Source organism: Cygnus olor, chromosome 4 (assembly GCF_009769625.2).
Source record: "Cygnus olor isolate bCygOlo1 chromosome 4, bCygOlo1.pri.v2, whole genome shotgun sequence".
In the NCBI taxonomy this organism is placed as follows: domain Eukaryota; kingdom Metazoa; phylum Chordata; class Aves; order Anseriformes; family Anatidae; genus Cygnus; species Cygnus olor.
In genome coordinates this window covers 66,542,584-66,558,579 of record NC_049172.1, presented here as the reverse complement: position 1 = coordinate 66,558,579, position 15,996 = coordinate 66,542,584, and the positions used below count along the sequence as shown (strand labels likewise).

General features: G+C 38.3%; 1 protein-coding gene across 7 annotated transcripts in view; it reads right to left on the bottom strand.

Moving 5' to 3' along the window:
* The window catches only part of SH3TC1 (SH3 domain and tetratricopeptide repeats 1), a 37,142-nt gene that overhangs the window by 19,383 nt on the left and 1,763 nt on the right, over positions 1-15,996 (bottom strand). For 3 of the 7 annotated variants that reach the window (XM_040556128.1, XM_040556129.1, XM_040556130.1), the window contains exons 2-4: positions 6,570-6,839; positions 4,256-4,330; positions 1,704-1,831 (exon numbers count right to left, since the gene is read on the bottom strand). In XM_040556128.1, the coding sequence (XP_040412062.1) occupies positions 1,704-1,831; positions 4,256-4,330; positions 6,570-6,798 (432 nt within the window). In that variant the 5' untranslated portion in view covers positions 6,799-6,839. Of the gene's footprint in view, positions 1-1,703; positions 1,905-4,255; positions 4,331-6,569; positions 6,840-7,450; positions 8,232-13,528; positions 13,688-14,346; positions 14,415-15,278; positions 15,333-15,996 lie in introns of those variants that run through there. The other 4 variants (XM_040556133.1, XM_040556127.1, XM_040556132.1 and 1 more) reach the window with 4 other exon arrangements.

Sequence of the window (15,996 nt, the reverse complement as noted above, 5' to 3'; positions counted from 1 at the left end):
GCGTGGAGATCTGCTCCATGTGGGACCCATGGGCTGCAGGGGGACAGCCTGCTCCACCAGGGGCCTCTCCACAGGCCACAGAACTACTGCTGCCTGCCTGGAGCACCTCCTGCCCTCCTTCTGCACTGACCTTGGGGCCTACAGGATTGGTTCTCTCTCCTCTCTCCTAGCTTTCATGTCTATTTTTTTTTTCCCCTGTTCTTCAATCTTCTCTCCCAGAGGCCCAACCACCACCACTCGGGGCTCAGCTCTAGCCAGCAGCAAGTCCCTTTTGGAGCCAGCTGGACATGGGGCAGCTACTGGGCTCTGTTCACAGAGGTCACCCCTGCAGACCCCCTTCTACCAAGTCCTTGCCACATAATCCCAAGACAGATCTGGAAATTGATTTTAAATCTACAAGTTCTCCCTCAAACATTTTCTGTAATCTAAGCAAGACAGAACTTTATCCGCTGTTTATGACTTATGTCTTGATTTTAAAAGTTCTCTGAAATAATTGTTTAATTTCTTTTTAATTCACGCAACATGAACACATTAAAATAGTAATTCCTTTTTGAAAAGGAAAGTCCAGTTTAAGCCTCTTCCAACAGGCACGCCTCATCACTACTTTGATCTTGTGCATACTCCTTTCTTCACCAGATTAAATATTAACAAGAGCCTGAAATCTATTAATAAATTGCCAACACATGCTAAAATATCGGAGCCTTAGGGGCTTTATGCACTGCTGAATATCAAAACAACATTCTAAGGAAATTTATCATTATAAATCTTGTTTCCTTCGAAGTTCTTTTCCCAGTCTGTTTCTAATAAGGCCACAAATCTAGCCTATTTGCATGCTCTTTTCCTTCTCCTCATCACCCCTGTCTCTTCCTCCATCTCCTCCTAAACAAAAGTTAGAGCAGAGCAGCAGGAGTACAGACTGTTTTCACACTCACAAAATCAGCAGGCTGGTGATGGAGGGTTCATAACACATGAAAGGAAAATCATGTAGGAACATATACATCTAACACAGTCATAAAGTCATAACTAATTAAGATTTCAGTGTTTGGCTTGCTAGTGAAGGAGGCTAAAACAGAAAGAGGATGCCAAAGGTCAAATGGTATCATCCTGCTTTTTTCATCAAGAGGAAAAGGGAGACTTTAAGTTGTATTTCTAGCAAACCTCAGTGGTTGTACAGAACATGTTTCCTATATACTAACAAATTAAAGACAGTAATAAAAAATGTTTAATGCTCGTGTGCAATTTAAACCTATAGCTATCTAGCCCTATGAAGTCCAATATTTATACTATTCTCCTTCAGACTTCCACTTTGGCTTTGCAGTGGATTTTCTAGGTAACTTACATGCCAAATGACTATAAGCAACTGGAAACTGAAAAGCCAGTATGAGGGCAAATTAATAAATCACACAAAAGACAATTTCCTGGGATGTAAATCAAAGGAGAAGATATTTTAATTAGAATTCTTAAATAGCTTATTTAGCTAGGTTTATTTGGCATGAATTTGGTGTTGCTGTCTCTTTCAGTGGTTTGGTATTTCTAATGTCTGTACATCATTTTGCGAACCAAGAGGAAACTCTGGTCATTCAAATTCAAGGATACAGCATGCAGATGGGCGTGGAACCCAAGCATCTCACTGATGAGTTCAGTAGCATAGAGCTGTATTCTCTGAACAAATAAACCTCTCAATTCCAAAACAGTTGACTTACACTGAAAACTGCCATGACCTCCCTGCTGTCATTTTCCAGAAGACGGAGCTGTTCTCTGAGCTGTCTTTGGAGTCTGGGATCAGGGTATCCACTCTTGCGCCTTACCATTGTTAACTTCAAGGAGATATCTGGAGAAGGATATCCATTTATAGTGCTACAAGTTTGGTGATGAAGAATCAGCTTTGTAGAGCCAGAAAACCCCTCAAAAGCAGAGAATCTACATTAAGAAATATTTTTACAGTTTCGGAGACACAGAAAATTGAGCTGCTGCACACATGGGATTTTTTCTTCATTTTTATTATCCAGTAGGAATAATGATCTAGCATAAGACAAGATTTTTCGTGGTATTAAAACAGAGGCTTCAGCCAGGCAAAGGATTTGATAGTCTGAAGAAAGATTGTAAGACAACTGTCATGTTTGGGGATGGAGAAGAGAGAAGAGGAAAAATCAAGCAGATTGGTAATTTATCAAATCAGACAGCTCTACAGGCATTGAGAACATGCCCAGATTTCCAAATATCCTGTGCATATTTTAAAAGTCAAGGCAAACATATTAGATAATGGCATCTCAGGAAAAGACAACCATAGTTCAGTGTGTTACAACAATGCTCAATGCTAATCTTAAATTCATGGTTATCTGACACATCAGCCCCACTACTTCAGAAGGCTTCTATAAATTGAACATGGGAAAAGCTCTTTCACAGCTAAGCTGGTTGAGCAGTACAGACCAAGATAAATGGCCAAACTAAAGGCTCACTTGCATGATTTCTTCATCACATGTGAAAGAATCTGGATACCTATGCTCAGACCTTAAAGTGGTAAATGAGAAGCTTTTACAACAGCTAGGGGTATACTTGTTGCTAGCTCCTCTCAGATAAAGAGGATCTTCAATAAAGTTGCTTTCATTCTTCTGGTCTGTTAATTTAACTCAATAACAGTAAATCATATTCATAAGGTTTCAGATACCTTGATAGGCACATAAGCCAATAATACCCACTCAGGAAGAATTCCAATTGCAAGCAAGTATATAGGTCATGCTTCCGCCAATAACTGGGGTTGTTGCACATCCTAAAATATTCCAGCTCCTCTGAGTTTCACCTTTTAATCCAGTAAAATAGATACTTTCACATTCTGAAGTGTTGCATCTTAATCTGTTTTCAGAGTGCTTTCTGTTTCTGGAGTTTTAAGACTGACTTGAACCTGAATTAGTCATTAATGTCAGTAAGAAGGGTTTCTCAGAGATACAAAGCAGTATTACTGAATTACAAGACCTCTCTGTATAGCTGTGCTCATACAATCAACTGTTAGCACAAAGAACACAAATTAAAGCCTTTGAATGTTACTCAGATCACTTTTAGGTAAGAGCATTGTTGATCTTTTCATTTTATTCAAAGCCATGACAGATGCTGGCACAAGACTTACTTTAAGAAAAGTTTGCCTAAATTATTTTACGTAATCAAATTACCTTCAAGTTAAATATTTAACTCTATAAACATGATTTAAGTCTTATATGAGTTAATAAGACTGAAATAATAAATGCGTTGAACGAAAGGGACTAAAATATGTCTGCTTCTGCCAAGAGAACAAATAATAATGGCTTATGGGAATGAAACAGTCCAAAACCCAGTTGCACCTGTGGTAATCTTCTGTCTGCCCTGATCCATACCTTAATTAAAAACCCAAATTCTATGTGGGTTAGGCAAGCATGTACTTAAACATGAATAATTTCCCTACAAACCACCATATGCCAGAGCACATCCCAGTGTTGTTTCCAATTTCTTTATCTCCAGAACAGAATCCAGGAGACTGGGTTCAGGGGCTGCTTTAAATTCAGTGAGTTAAGTCTGTCTGCACACTTCATGCAAATACTGAAGCCAGACAGACAACAAAGGACATCATGCACAGATATTTCTCAGATATCAACATCTCCCAAATTATCAGAGGAGTAATTGATCTGTTGGTATAAGAGCACCTAGTTTGCTTGCAGGAAGGGAGAAGAAACTCCCAAATGATGAGGAATTCACACATTTCCTTTAAGAGTCAAATATTTTGATGATAACAACCAGTCTGTTTTTTCGTTTTCCATAAGAAAATTTAAATGTGATGACACCCTCAATTCACAGAGTAGGCCAGGAGCCCACCTGAAGAGAAGCCTGTTGTACCTGCTTCCTGAAGAGCTGCACTCAACTCCAGCTTTATTAAAAATACAGCATTTTAAATTTTGATATTTGGAAGGGCTGCAAACTTAGAAATAAGACATTTGAAGAACTGAAACCCATACATAAAACAGTGAACTTTTTATTTGTTTTTCTTAGCCGTTCCAGTATAGTCCATAAACAGTTTCTAGCTTTTATTGCAGTTAATAAATTTTTTTTTATGAGAAATTGTCAACAAATCTTATGTAGAAGTTAGACACTTCATAGGTGCCATGAATCATATCATAAAATTAGAGGAATGACAACTGCAAATGCTGTTGTTGTAGCTGTCTCAATTTGAAAAAGCAATGAGAGAGCATTGTATGATTGCATGATATAAAGGCAGAAAAATTCTTACCAGTTGGAAAATTCTCAGCTTGACTGGGAAGGGTCCTTGAACCGACATTTGTGCATTTTTCTTTTTGTGGATAATCTGTTATGATAAATAAATGAACAGTTAAGTGCATTTTTAAAGTCCACATAAAAAATCTCACTTTCATTTGATGCACTGTAGAAGTACTAGAACAAAACAGATTTTCTTCCCCTTTCTGCTTTATAATTCTCCAAAAATATGAAAAGTATCTGAAGATCATTTCTCTCCTACTAGGGAGAAAGTTAAATCTTGGTTTGATCATTTTAACATGAAGCTTTAAGATGGAATTTTCCATCAATTGAAAATTGATGGAAAAGAAAACGGAAGTCCCATTTGGGAGGGAGCAAAAGTCAGCCACCATTGTCTCTTCACTTATACCTATACTAAAAAGTGGCCTCCGCTGAAGTTTCAGTGGTATAAGTTACAAATAGTATCAATGACCCATACCAATGCATACACAAGTTGAAATAACCTTCTCTTTATAGTCGTTACAAATTTAATACTTGGGAGGGAGGGTAATATAAAAAAAAGTAAGAGTGATATGAAGTTTTAAAAAGTTAACACAAAAATATAGTCTTTTTTTTGACTCATATCTTCCAGTCCTTTTGGAAATAGTAGGTTTTTGTGCTAGAAAACACCCACCCAAGCGAGTTCTGTTTTCTCAAAGTTCCCTGAGCAAAAAATCAGTGAAGACAAGGCTTGATATTTCTAAGGAAGAAAGTGGTAAAAAAAAGTCTATTTTTTTTTTTTAAAAGAAAACTTCTGATGCAATTTTCATGTATCTTAAGCCATTTTTCACTGCTCTGCTTTTAAGAAAATGGTTGCAATATAGCAGGATGTGGAAATATCTTCCCTTTCAGTGCTTTTGTTGATGTTATGTGAACAAAGGCACATGATCAACTAAGAATACAGAAGCACAGTATTTTCCTACTTTGGAAAAAAGGCAGTAGGCAGTAAAAGCATCATCTTCAAGGCTAATTATTACTATACTAGCATTAGAAACTGCAGTTCCCAAGCACTTTAGATTTAGCAGGAGAGCAGGTGGCATCATAGAATCAGAATCACAGAAATGCTTGAGGTTGGAAGGGACCCCTGGAGTTCCTCTGATCCACCCCCCTGCTCAGCCAGAAGTACAAGCAAGACAACTGTCAAAACTCTAACGTGTTATCAATTTTATCATTATCCAATAGTCAATAAGGGCAATTAATTAATAGATGTTTCTGGTATGTGAAATAGTCATTACTATTATTTCTATAGTATCAGATAGAGATTTTTCTTGAAAGGTATTTGCCAAGATGCTAATACCCAGCAAGTAATATTTTATGTTAAAACTAAACCTAATTTGTTACTTTAGGAGAAAGCAAAAACGATGAGTAAGCATTGTATTACTCAAGGGAGTTTAATTACAAATAAGGGTTTGCTATAAAATTTAAGTTAAAGCATAAAAGTTGCCATAAATACATTTAAAACATTTTCTGAAGTTCTATAATTAGATTCAAAGATTTAACATGCATTCCATGCCCCATTCTTAATGAATGGATGACTTGCATGCTTCTTGGCAAACTGAAAAGAAACTTTATACTGCCCTGGGATGCTTGTAGCTGGTATTCCTGGATGTCAGGAGAGTTGCAGCTGTGAACAGAAAGACATTGTCTTTCTAAGCCATAGGACATACAATTTAAAATGAAATAAGTTTTTGTGGTTTCTCAAAGTATTTTCACATTCAGAAAGCTCACATTCAGACCTACTGTAAAGTAGGAGTCTGGCCACTGGTTTTGACAGACCTATGCCACTCCACCAGTCCACCCAGAAAGTGTTTCTGACTTGCATTTTTTTACAGTATGAAGTATGTTTTAATTTGCAGAAAAATAAAGATGGTATGGTAAAATGGAAACATGCAGTCTAACTCATCTTTACTTCCAGCTCTTAGAGATTATAGTAAAAAGTACTAAGCAAAGTACCTGCACTTCACTCTTCTGGCTCTTGGGTTCTGATAATTTTCATCTCAGCTAATTTTAACTAACAGCTAAAGTGAGTTTCTATATAGATCATATAGTTTCCCAACCTATGCAGCATTGTCACAGAGGAAATACAGCTGTTTGCTTTGTACTGTAGATGTAGGTCAGAAAAAAGCTCAGTGGAAAAACACGACAGCTCTCTGCTTGCACACTGCAAGCAATGTTTAAAAAAAACACTCACTCCCCTCCCCCCAAAAAACAAAAACAACAAAAAAGCAGCAATTTAAATGCAAAGATAAGTCAAGAGCAGAGTGATCAGGATGTATCGATAGAGGTCTTACCCATTTGTTCTTGCACTGTGTCTGTCTTGCCTCCATCCCTGGCAGTGCTCATGGCAGCATTGGCTGCCTCACATTCCCAGCCAGGCACACACATTCCCTGCTCTGTGTCTTTCCTTTCCAAGTTACTGCCTTGCTTTCCCTCTGGACTAGGAGCAGGGGTTCCCTCCTCCATGGTGCCATCAGAGCTGGGCACAGACACGCCACCTCCTGCTGCCAAACTTGCCATCATTTGCAGTTCCTCACAGTGATGCAATTAACATTGTCAATGATCTGGGGGGAGAAAAAGAAAATATGGATTTAAAAAAAATCTCAGAATACATGCACATATGCAAGAGCTGTCCCTCTACTGTGGAAGTTATTTTTAATTGTAGTATAAAGTATTATTTCATAACCCACCAGGATTGGAGACCCTATCTATTAAGTAATAGAGGACAGAAAAGAACATAACGGAGAAAAAGCAATTAGTATGACAGCACCAAGATGATGTTGCTTTGTTGCAAGGGACAGTTGATGTGGGATCAGCTTTACAACGTGACAGGAAGGGAAGAAGCACTTGGAAACACAGCAGCTGGCGGGGAAAAGCACTCAAAGCTATTCTGCTGCTGCTTGAATCTGAAGATACAAATAGGGGTGGGAAAAAGAATGGAGTGCTTCCCCAGGCTGGGTGTTGGGAAATACCCCACAAAAGATATCCAAGTTTCATGCGTGAGCAATCTGAAATATTCTAGAAATTTCTTCAGAAACTGCTCTGGAAACAAGGAGGAAACATCCTCATTTTCGTACCTTAACCCTAATCCTGGGCAAGACATTTTACCGAATGAACACCTCAGTCTCCCTCACTGCACATCTGGAGCGAGGAGGAAATTAACACTACTACATACCTTTGGGGACAGGGAGGTCTGAAATTCACTAGTGTTTGTCATTTCCCTTTTGAAAATGCTGCTTGTCACCTTCTGATTTACGTTTTAGACTTCTTTCAGACAGAACTGGTGCATAACACCCAAACTCATCCCGGAAAAAGCTCCTGCAGTCACGTGTCATTGGTGCTTTAGTGACAAAGCACTAAGTAAATCTGACTAATAGCAGCAATCCAAGGCCTGAAGTGAAACGTACTTGTGTCCACTGCTAATTATTCATTCCTGGCCAGCTCTAATGCAGAGCCTCCAAGGGATAGCATCATTCATATTAACATAGGCAATGCAGGAGAAAACATTTTCTGAAGGTGACAAGGATGGAATGGGTACTGCATGCTTAATTGAAACAAGCATGCAAATTTTTATAAATCCAGTTAAAGAATGAATCCTCTGGAGGAACCCCCAGTGCTGGAAGACTGGTATACAAGCATCCAAATATTTCTTTGCAGTAAAGCAGCAGAGATCCACTGAAGCTTGAGGCTGTTGGCAGCAACACTGTTACTGGCATGAACATCAGGAAAAAGGAATAGAAATGGAAGTAGAGCACAAGTAGTTGCAAGCTTCATTGCTCCCTTTACAAGTTGCTGACTTGAGATGTCCTGAAGATCCCATTTCATGGGTACAAGCTACTTCCGTTTCAAAAGCCAGTTTTAAAGGTTGGACTAAATCTTAGAGGTCTTTTCCAACTGAACGATTTTATGTAAAAAGTGCAACAGCCATCATCCAGTGCATCTGCAAAGGATGCAGCTCATGTAGCCAGCACATGTCCCACTGATATTTAGACCCATTTCCTCAGTGGGTTCTCACATGCCTCTTTAATTGGTTCCATAAAGCCACAGGATAGATTTTCCCTTAGTTCTGTCATTCGGACTTGAACCCAAATTCCTCTGTGCTTACTCCAGCCATGCTCATTAACAAGCTACTGTCATTGTAAGTATACCAAACTTGTAATCTTTGTGAAATTTCCTCTGCTGCTTCTTTTCCAGCAGAAATGGGTTAAAACTAAAGCTGTAGATGAAAAATTGTTTTTGCTCTTCCAAAACCTCAGACTAGTGCCCAGTGACCCTAGTGTCCCTTTATGATCTGCCTTCAGACTAGTCTGCAAATCTCTCCCTTCTCTATTGTAGTGGGTTTATGTGGGCAGCCCACACAGGATCAGTTTGGGAAGGATGACATCCCATGGGAGGGACCCCACATGGAGCAGAGGATCCATGAAGGAGTGGTGGAGATGAAGTGCTGTAGACCGACTGCAGCCCCCATTCACTGTTCCCCTGCACCACTTGGGGGGAGAAGGTAGAAAAGGGTGAATGGTAGGAAGGTGTTTTTAGTTTATTTTCTTTGTTTCTCACTTTGTTTTACTAGCTTTTTAGTAATAGGCAATAAATTTCTCTAATCTCCCTACAGTGAGTCTGTTTTGCCCATCATGGTAATTGTTGAGTGATCTCCCTGTCCTTATCTCAACCCTTGAGCCCTTTGCATCACATTTTCTCCCCCTTTCCCTTTGAGGAGGGGGAGTGAGAGAATGGTTGTAGTGGAACTCGGCTGCCCACCTGAGTAAAACCACCACATCTGTTCACTATGAAATGGGGTATCTTAAAGCACGTTATTCTAGTTTGCCCTTTCACATACATGACTTCCAGCACTTTGCTCCCTACCAAGCCTCATGTCATAGGTCCCAAAACCTGAGCAAATTGATGGCCATCGTGACCAGTGTCACCATCCCCTCTCTGCCTGCTGTGGTGGGCAGACACACAGGACAAGGCAGCGATCTGTTTGCACAACCTCCATCCTGTTCTGCAGTCATGAGAACTTTAGCCCACAGAGCACTTGAATAAACAGTAAAATATGTATAGACAGAAGAATGTTACACAATTATAGCAAATTAACAAGGTATACATGCAGGTAGTATGACCAGCTGAGAGAATTAAGCCACATAAGTTAATGAAGTATGAAGAGATCTAGGACGGACATTGTTTTAATATTTTTGTTGTCCCCTTTCACTATTTAAATTTTTTTTTTAAATGCCTGTCAGAGCAGCAAGGCTGGTTTTCAGAAGACTGTGCTGTAGCTCTGTGGTTCTCAACATAAAGTTGTACAAAATTTTATATACACTTCCAAAACACAGACAGAAACTCAAACTCAATGGATCTTAGTGACTTCTCCCAAAAGAGTATTTCCACTAACATATCTAGGTAACCTTGCAGTTCTTACTTCATATCTCCATTTCTTTAACTCTCCTGTAAAACTTCCAATCTGCCCTTATGATCTAATTATAAATGATTAAAAATACAGGCCTGCCAGAACCTGAACTCACATTACTAGAGATATGCTTATCCATTTATATAGCTGATCTTTTCCTTAGAGTAATATCAGTAGCTAACACCATTCCTTTTCATATTGTACCATGATTATATGTATTTTTTCACACTTAAGAATTAAACACTTCGGTACGTATGTGTGGTGTCTCATGAAGAAATACTGTGATATTAAGGATAACTTAATTCCAAAGGTAGTTTAAAATATACTGTTCTATGAATTCCAAACCCAGTTTTTATTTTTAGATCAGATTATCCTTAATCCCAGAAGTGAAATTCAATATTCAGAATATTAATATTTTCCATCATCTCCTATTACAAGCAGAAATATCTTCCTTTAAAAAAATTACCAGAAACCATACTGTAACTTGTATTCTTAGAATTCAGGTGAGTTAGAGAACAGATATTGATTAAATCTTCCTGTCTTCTGCATGAGTGTCTGCCTGTTGGTAAGGGTAACATATATAAACAGGATTATGAATGAACCTATAGAGCATGGCACTGCAAAAACAAGAACAAGTGGGACTTTTGAATGAATCAAGATAGATATGATCTGTTTAAGAAGTATCTAAGAGCCTAAGGCAAGGAACAAATCAGGATGGGGGAAATAAAACTAAAAGTGATAAATTCTCAACATTTTCTCTTCTTTTCCAAAATACACAGAATTAAAATTAAGGTCTCAAAAAGCTTTGACAGCCATGCTCAACTCTGCAGTTTTATTTCCCATCTGTAATGTTTACCTTAAAGTGTCTGCCTATGTAGCTATGTATAAGCACTGAGAACAAGATTGTAAATCACTTCACTGCAGGTAGGCAACTTCTCTACCCACACACTTTAGAATGATGCCTTTTTTTTTTAAAAAAAATCTAAACACATCTCAAGGGATACAAATTTGAACCCAAGTGACAAATCTTTCACTGAAGTTTGCATCACATCTATTCTTGTACTATTCACCTTTGACTATCAAGTACCCCAAGGAGAAAAACCGTAACGTAAAAAACAATGCTAAGGTATGTCAGAATCTTTATTATGCTTGATGTTTTCTCATCTATTATCAAATAGTTCCAGTACAAATTAAAACAGATTCAGAGGCACCAAAGCAGGGAAAAACATTTAACTACTATAAGATTTAGAAAATATTAACCCTCAGTGCTTGAATCACTCAAGTTTTTCATAAAAATTTATGAATCCTAACTTCTACTATTGCATTTACTATCAACTAATTATTCATTGATAGCAACAAGTACAAGATGACAAAGAAATGGAGTAAAGATTTTTTTAATATCTTGAATACTTTGTCTTTTATAACTAGTTCTATATTTGTGTGCACTGACAAAACGTTTTACTTATATCTCATGCTCTTTGATGCTCAATGAAGAAATTCATATTTGGTGTAGGATGCTGTCCAAAAAAAAGCTAATGATCTTCCCATTTTTCAAAACCAACCTCTATTCAAAAGCCATGCACACAAGAAGTGGTCCTCCTGGCTGGTCTGGGCAAGTCGCACTTTCTAAGGCAGTGGAGAGGAGGGGCGATGCTGCACAGCTCAACAGCCCCTGTGGTAGGGCTACAGGGTTCACTGGCATCAGCCTGAGCTCACTGGACATGCTGCCCTGCACAGAGCCACTGGCAGTACCTGTCCAGGCTTATAAGGCTCATTCTGCCTTACTCTTGCCTTCTCACCAAGCACAACAGTCTGGAAGACTCTTGAACATAAGACACTTTATCCCTACTGGAAGTTAAATAGAACAATTCCATTATCATACAATTTCCTTCTGTTGCTGCTTCCTTTTCATTGAGTGCCTGTATCTGTTTTCAAAACAGTTATCCAGAAGAAAAAACACATAGCTTGACATTTTCCATTCCCCTGACTATGGAGGTGGAGGGTTTTTTCCCTGTTTTTTTGGGTGTTGTTTTAAGAGAAGTTGTGGATGATAGGAACACTAATTTTCACTTCAACCAATTTTTTCCAATTAAAGAGGGTTGAAAAAGGAAACTAATAACATCTACTGAACAGGTTCTGTCTGTATCTTTAAAGGTGTATTTTTAAGTCTGAGAAAGGTGCCCAGTATATAATATAGGTTGTATTTTAACTAGTTGCTAAAAAACTGCATGCAGCAAATTATTTCTTTCACTTATCTTCCCTCTGGGAGGCTCAGGACAATTTATTAACCTGTAGCTTCAAGTTACCAGTGGCAAATGTAATTCTTCTAGTTTTACAGAGATGGGAATAAAGACAGATTATTTGTGGTCATACAGGAGTGCTATAGAGATGCTGGAGAAATAGCCAAAGAGTCCAGAAGTAAAGTTCAATTAGTTTATCCAAGGGGATAATTCGTACATACTGGGAATGTTGCTGTGATTGCCCCTTTTGTGCATTAATTCCTATCTTTAAGGCAAATGAGCAACTGCTACTTTCTTTCCCTCCTCATCTCAGCTCACCTGCGCCCCTGGTGGATCACGGACAACTCTTCTATATTTAAGTCTCCAGCCTCTTCTGTACCCAATACAACAGAGCACTGGTAGCCCCCCAATTTTTGGTCATATTGTAGTGCATTGCATTCCTGAGGGGCTCCAAACCAAGCAAGGCTGCTAATGAAACCTGCATTACACCTTCATTTGAAGCACATTTGACTGTGTGCACATCCTTGATCTTGTGCTCTGCTTGGATCCAAAGTTAAAAGAAATGATTTTCCCAAACTGATGCTAGATTATTTTATTATTCCTTCTTCCGTGTTTCTCTCAACTCACATTTGCTTCACATCTTCTCTATTAGGCTAGAAACATCTTATTACAAAGACCATTACAAACTTTGTACTTGGAATAAATCACAGCCTTGATCTTCATGAAAGTCAGTCATGGGCATGACTAAAAAAATCCATACTATGTACTATGTAGGCAAAAATTAAAACAGTGAGCTTTTTTCCTTCAGTCCTACTACGTATTACACAGAAATGTAAAGCAAATCTGTAATCAAGTTACATGGATTTAGACATCTGAGCACTCTCCAAAAATGTAAGACAGACTCCTTTATCACTGAAGTAACTTTAGGTTAGTTATCAATTCTTAGTAAACTGTTGCAAGCAGTATCATTTCTCATGTTTAGTCCACAAACAAAAAAGCCCCAGCTTCAAATCTGAAAGGCACGATAGATTTCTTCAGAAGTTTTAACCCTCTCATGATTCATTTTCTTCATACCACTGAAATATTCTTTCCACACACAGTTCAGCTTTGAATGCACAATAAGTCCAAAACTTCCAAGTTTTGACACTGAGATTTGTAGACTCAAATCTAGGACCGCATAGCTGGTTAAAAATACACAGAAGTTTTATGGGTGCTTCAAAAGAAAATCAGATCGCCACTAGAAAACTCTAAAAGATATCTGTGAATCTCAACACTTCATTTTATGTGTTAGATCTGACAGTTTGGCCTCTGGCAGCTAACGCAGCAGAATGAAGTAGGAGGAATGCTGTTGTCACAGAATAGCTCACACAACATACTCAGCTCACACAACACTGCCCAGAACAGCTTCTCAAAACCACGACAGATCGCGTTCACACATTTTCCAGTACATTATTGGTACGCAAAAGTATTAAACTACTAAAATGATCCCCCTTAACTGGCTGCAATTCTAACACACTGATGATAAACCTCGAGTCAAATGCTAGACCACAAGGACCTAAATGATGGTGAGAGGCAGAGGTACAGACACAGAGCACTGATTTCCTACCTTCTCCACGTCTGATTTGCTGCAACATGCCAGTAAACAGCAGGCAGATCTGTGCCTTCCTCCGCTCTGCTCAGAACTGACTCCAGCACAGCTCTTCCTGTTTGACCTTCTTATCTTTCCTGTTGATTGCACAGCCAGACCGGGATGTGGTATGTACAAAAAGTTGTCTATTAACTGATACTGTTAATTGAAAAGCTTTTTTAAGGGGAAAAACCAACATTCATGAGCATGGAGTTGAGCTACTAAAGTTCATTACGCAAAGCAGAAATGTATCAAATGTGCTGGAAGGTTCATTCATTTATTCCTGCTTTTCAACGCAATAATTCATTTTGACATTTTGTATCAGCTGCTAAAAGGTTTCATGGGACATATCCAGGCCCTTGTGCTAAGCAAGCATTGTTCAGACAAAGTAACAAATAGACCTTCAGATGAAGCACCAGGCTTTGTTTCCCCCTTTGCTTTTGATCACAGAATTAGATTTCTTGCTATCATTCCAGCTACAATAAGCCTCATGAAGAATTATTTGACAGTGAACTCACTCTGATACACTTGGTTTTAAATTGCAAAGTGTATGGCTTTGCAGCTTAATCATGCAATCTGCAGCCACATAGCATTAAATAAGTTTTGGAAGTTAAGGAATACATGCACAAGACTTTATCAATGATCCAGAAGCCACAGCCTAAAGAAATGACCCACAAAGGCAAAGGAATAAGAATCCATCCCACTTCAAATTTGTTGGCTTTTTGTCCTCTACACTAAGATGAAGATGACTATCTTCTTTTTCTGTCTAACACAGTGAAAATTCCACACATGGTCACCTTGCTGGTAAGCACTATGTACTCCCAAATGCCAGTGGTGTGGGCTGTCCTCAGCATTGCAGCAGGCACTAAATGAGAACAGAACAAAGAGAGGGTGTCTGCCCTAAAGTCCATACATCTGGTATCTCAGACATCCCCAGACAGCAAAATCACAACACACATTTAAGTTGCTTCTTGACTTTATAAACTAGTGATTAATTACAAATCACACTCTTGTTTACCTTACTTCAGCCAGTCATACTATATTAACATGAATTATAAATGCTACTTCACACGGATTAGCCAATCTGTTCCCACAGTATGTTTGGGAACACTCCATCCTTCAAGAAATTATAAATTTGGAATTCTTTTCAAGTGAGTGTATAAATCACACCTAGCCAACCATCCCACAGGGCTTTTCTCTCATTGCAATCGATATGATATTGCTCTATAACACCGTACACAAACCTGTGTTCTAGTGCCACTTATAGCTACTTATATAGTAGCTATGCCCACAGCATGAAATACCATATTTCTTTCACTATTTTACAAACAACTAATTTTCTATAACTTTTATAAATGTCTAAATCTTTTTAACACATTTATTTTGTTTGTATACTAAAGGATAATCTTTCATCACATGTTATAACCTCAGATCTTTGCTGGTCTTCCTTTGACCTCTTTTTTTTTTTTTAATGTAAACCCAAGATAGTTTTGAAAAAAAATCTAAACCTGTTTTCCTCAGTGATTACCAAACTTCCATCTTATGTTTCTATGCCCCAATCACTGCAGAATCCATACACATCTACCACTGATTTGTGTATCCCTAAAATCTCAAAAAAGCACAAACTATTATTTTAGAGAAGTGAAATCAGGAGAGACATATCTTGCTTAAGGAAACAAGTTACAAAATATCAGCTGAACTCACAGTTCCTTAACTTCCTTTTCAGTACCTTTTTCTTCATCTGCCTTCTATGATTTTACTCCAAAGTGCATTTCATCATGCCATCCATGGTGTATAGTTTCTTGGGGATGTCTACTGACATGTAGTTTAAGCGGAAACAGGAAAACAAGTTTTTCAGCTTCAGGGTAATGCTATCAGAAGTTTGCTCTCTCATCTTTTTAAAACAGTACCAATCCACATTACAGAGATGTTATTCAATGTTACTGAAGTTGTGAACAGCTGCTCTCATGAAATAACTCTAGAGACCAATATACTGTAGCAAACAGGAAGAAGACAAAGTTAGCAGGGTGGTTTCCGTATTAGTAATCACATCCATTGGATTTTAATCGCTAAAATTGCTATGTGTGAGTTGTGCCACCTGCTCAGGTTTCCTTATGTGAAAGAACAGGCTTCAGAATCCATCTTGGTTAACTACTAAAGTTACAAGCAGACTTGATAGCCCTGTTTACGTGTGGTTGTCCCTGAGCTTTTCGGGATCATTAAAAAAAGTTGCCAGGAGGACATTGCGTGTTGAAACAAGAAACTTCCTCTAATTGTCTCTCTCTGTCATTGTTTTTCATTATCCTTTTTGTCTGCCCTTCTGCAGCTGCATGTCTGTCCAGCAGCTTTTCATTAGAGCAGCTTGCATTGGGAAAAACAACACATTTTAATATTCAGGCCAGGCTACACCTTCCATTATAACTACTCTTCCATCACAGTTGGAAATA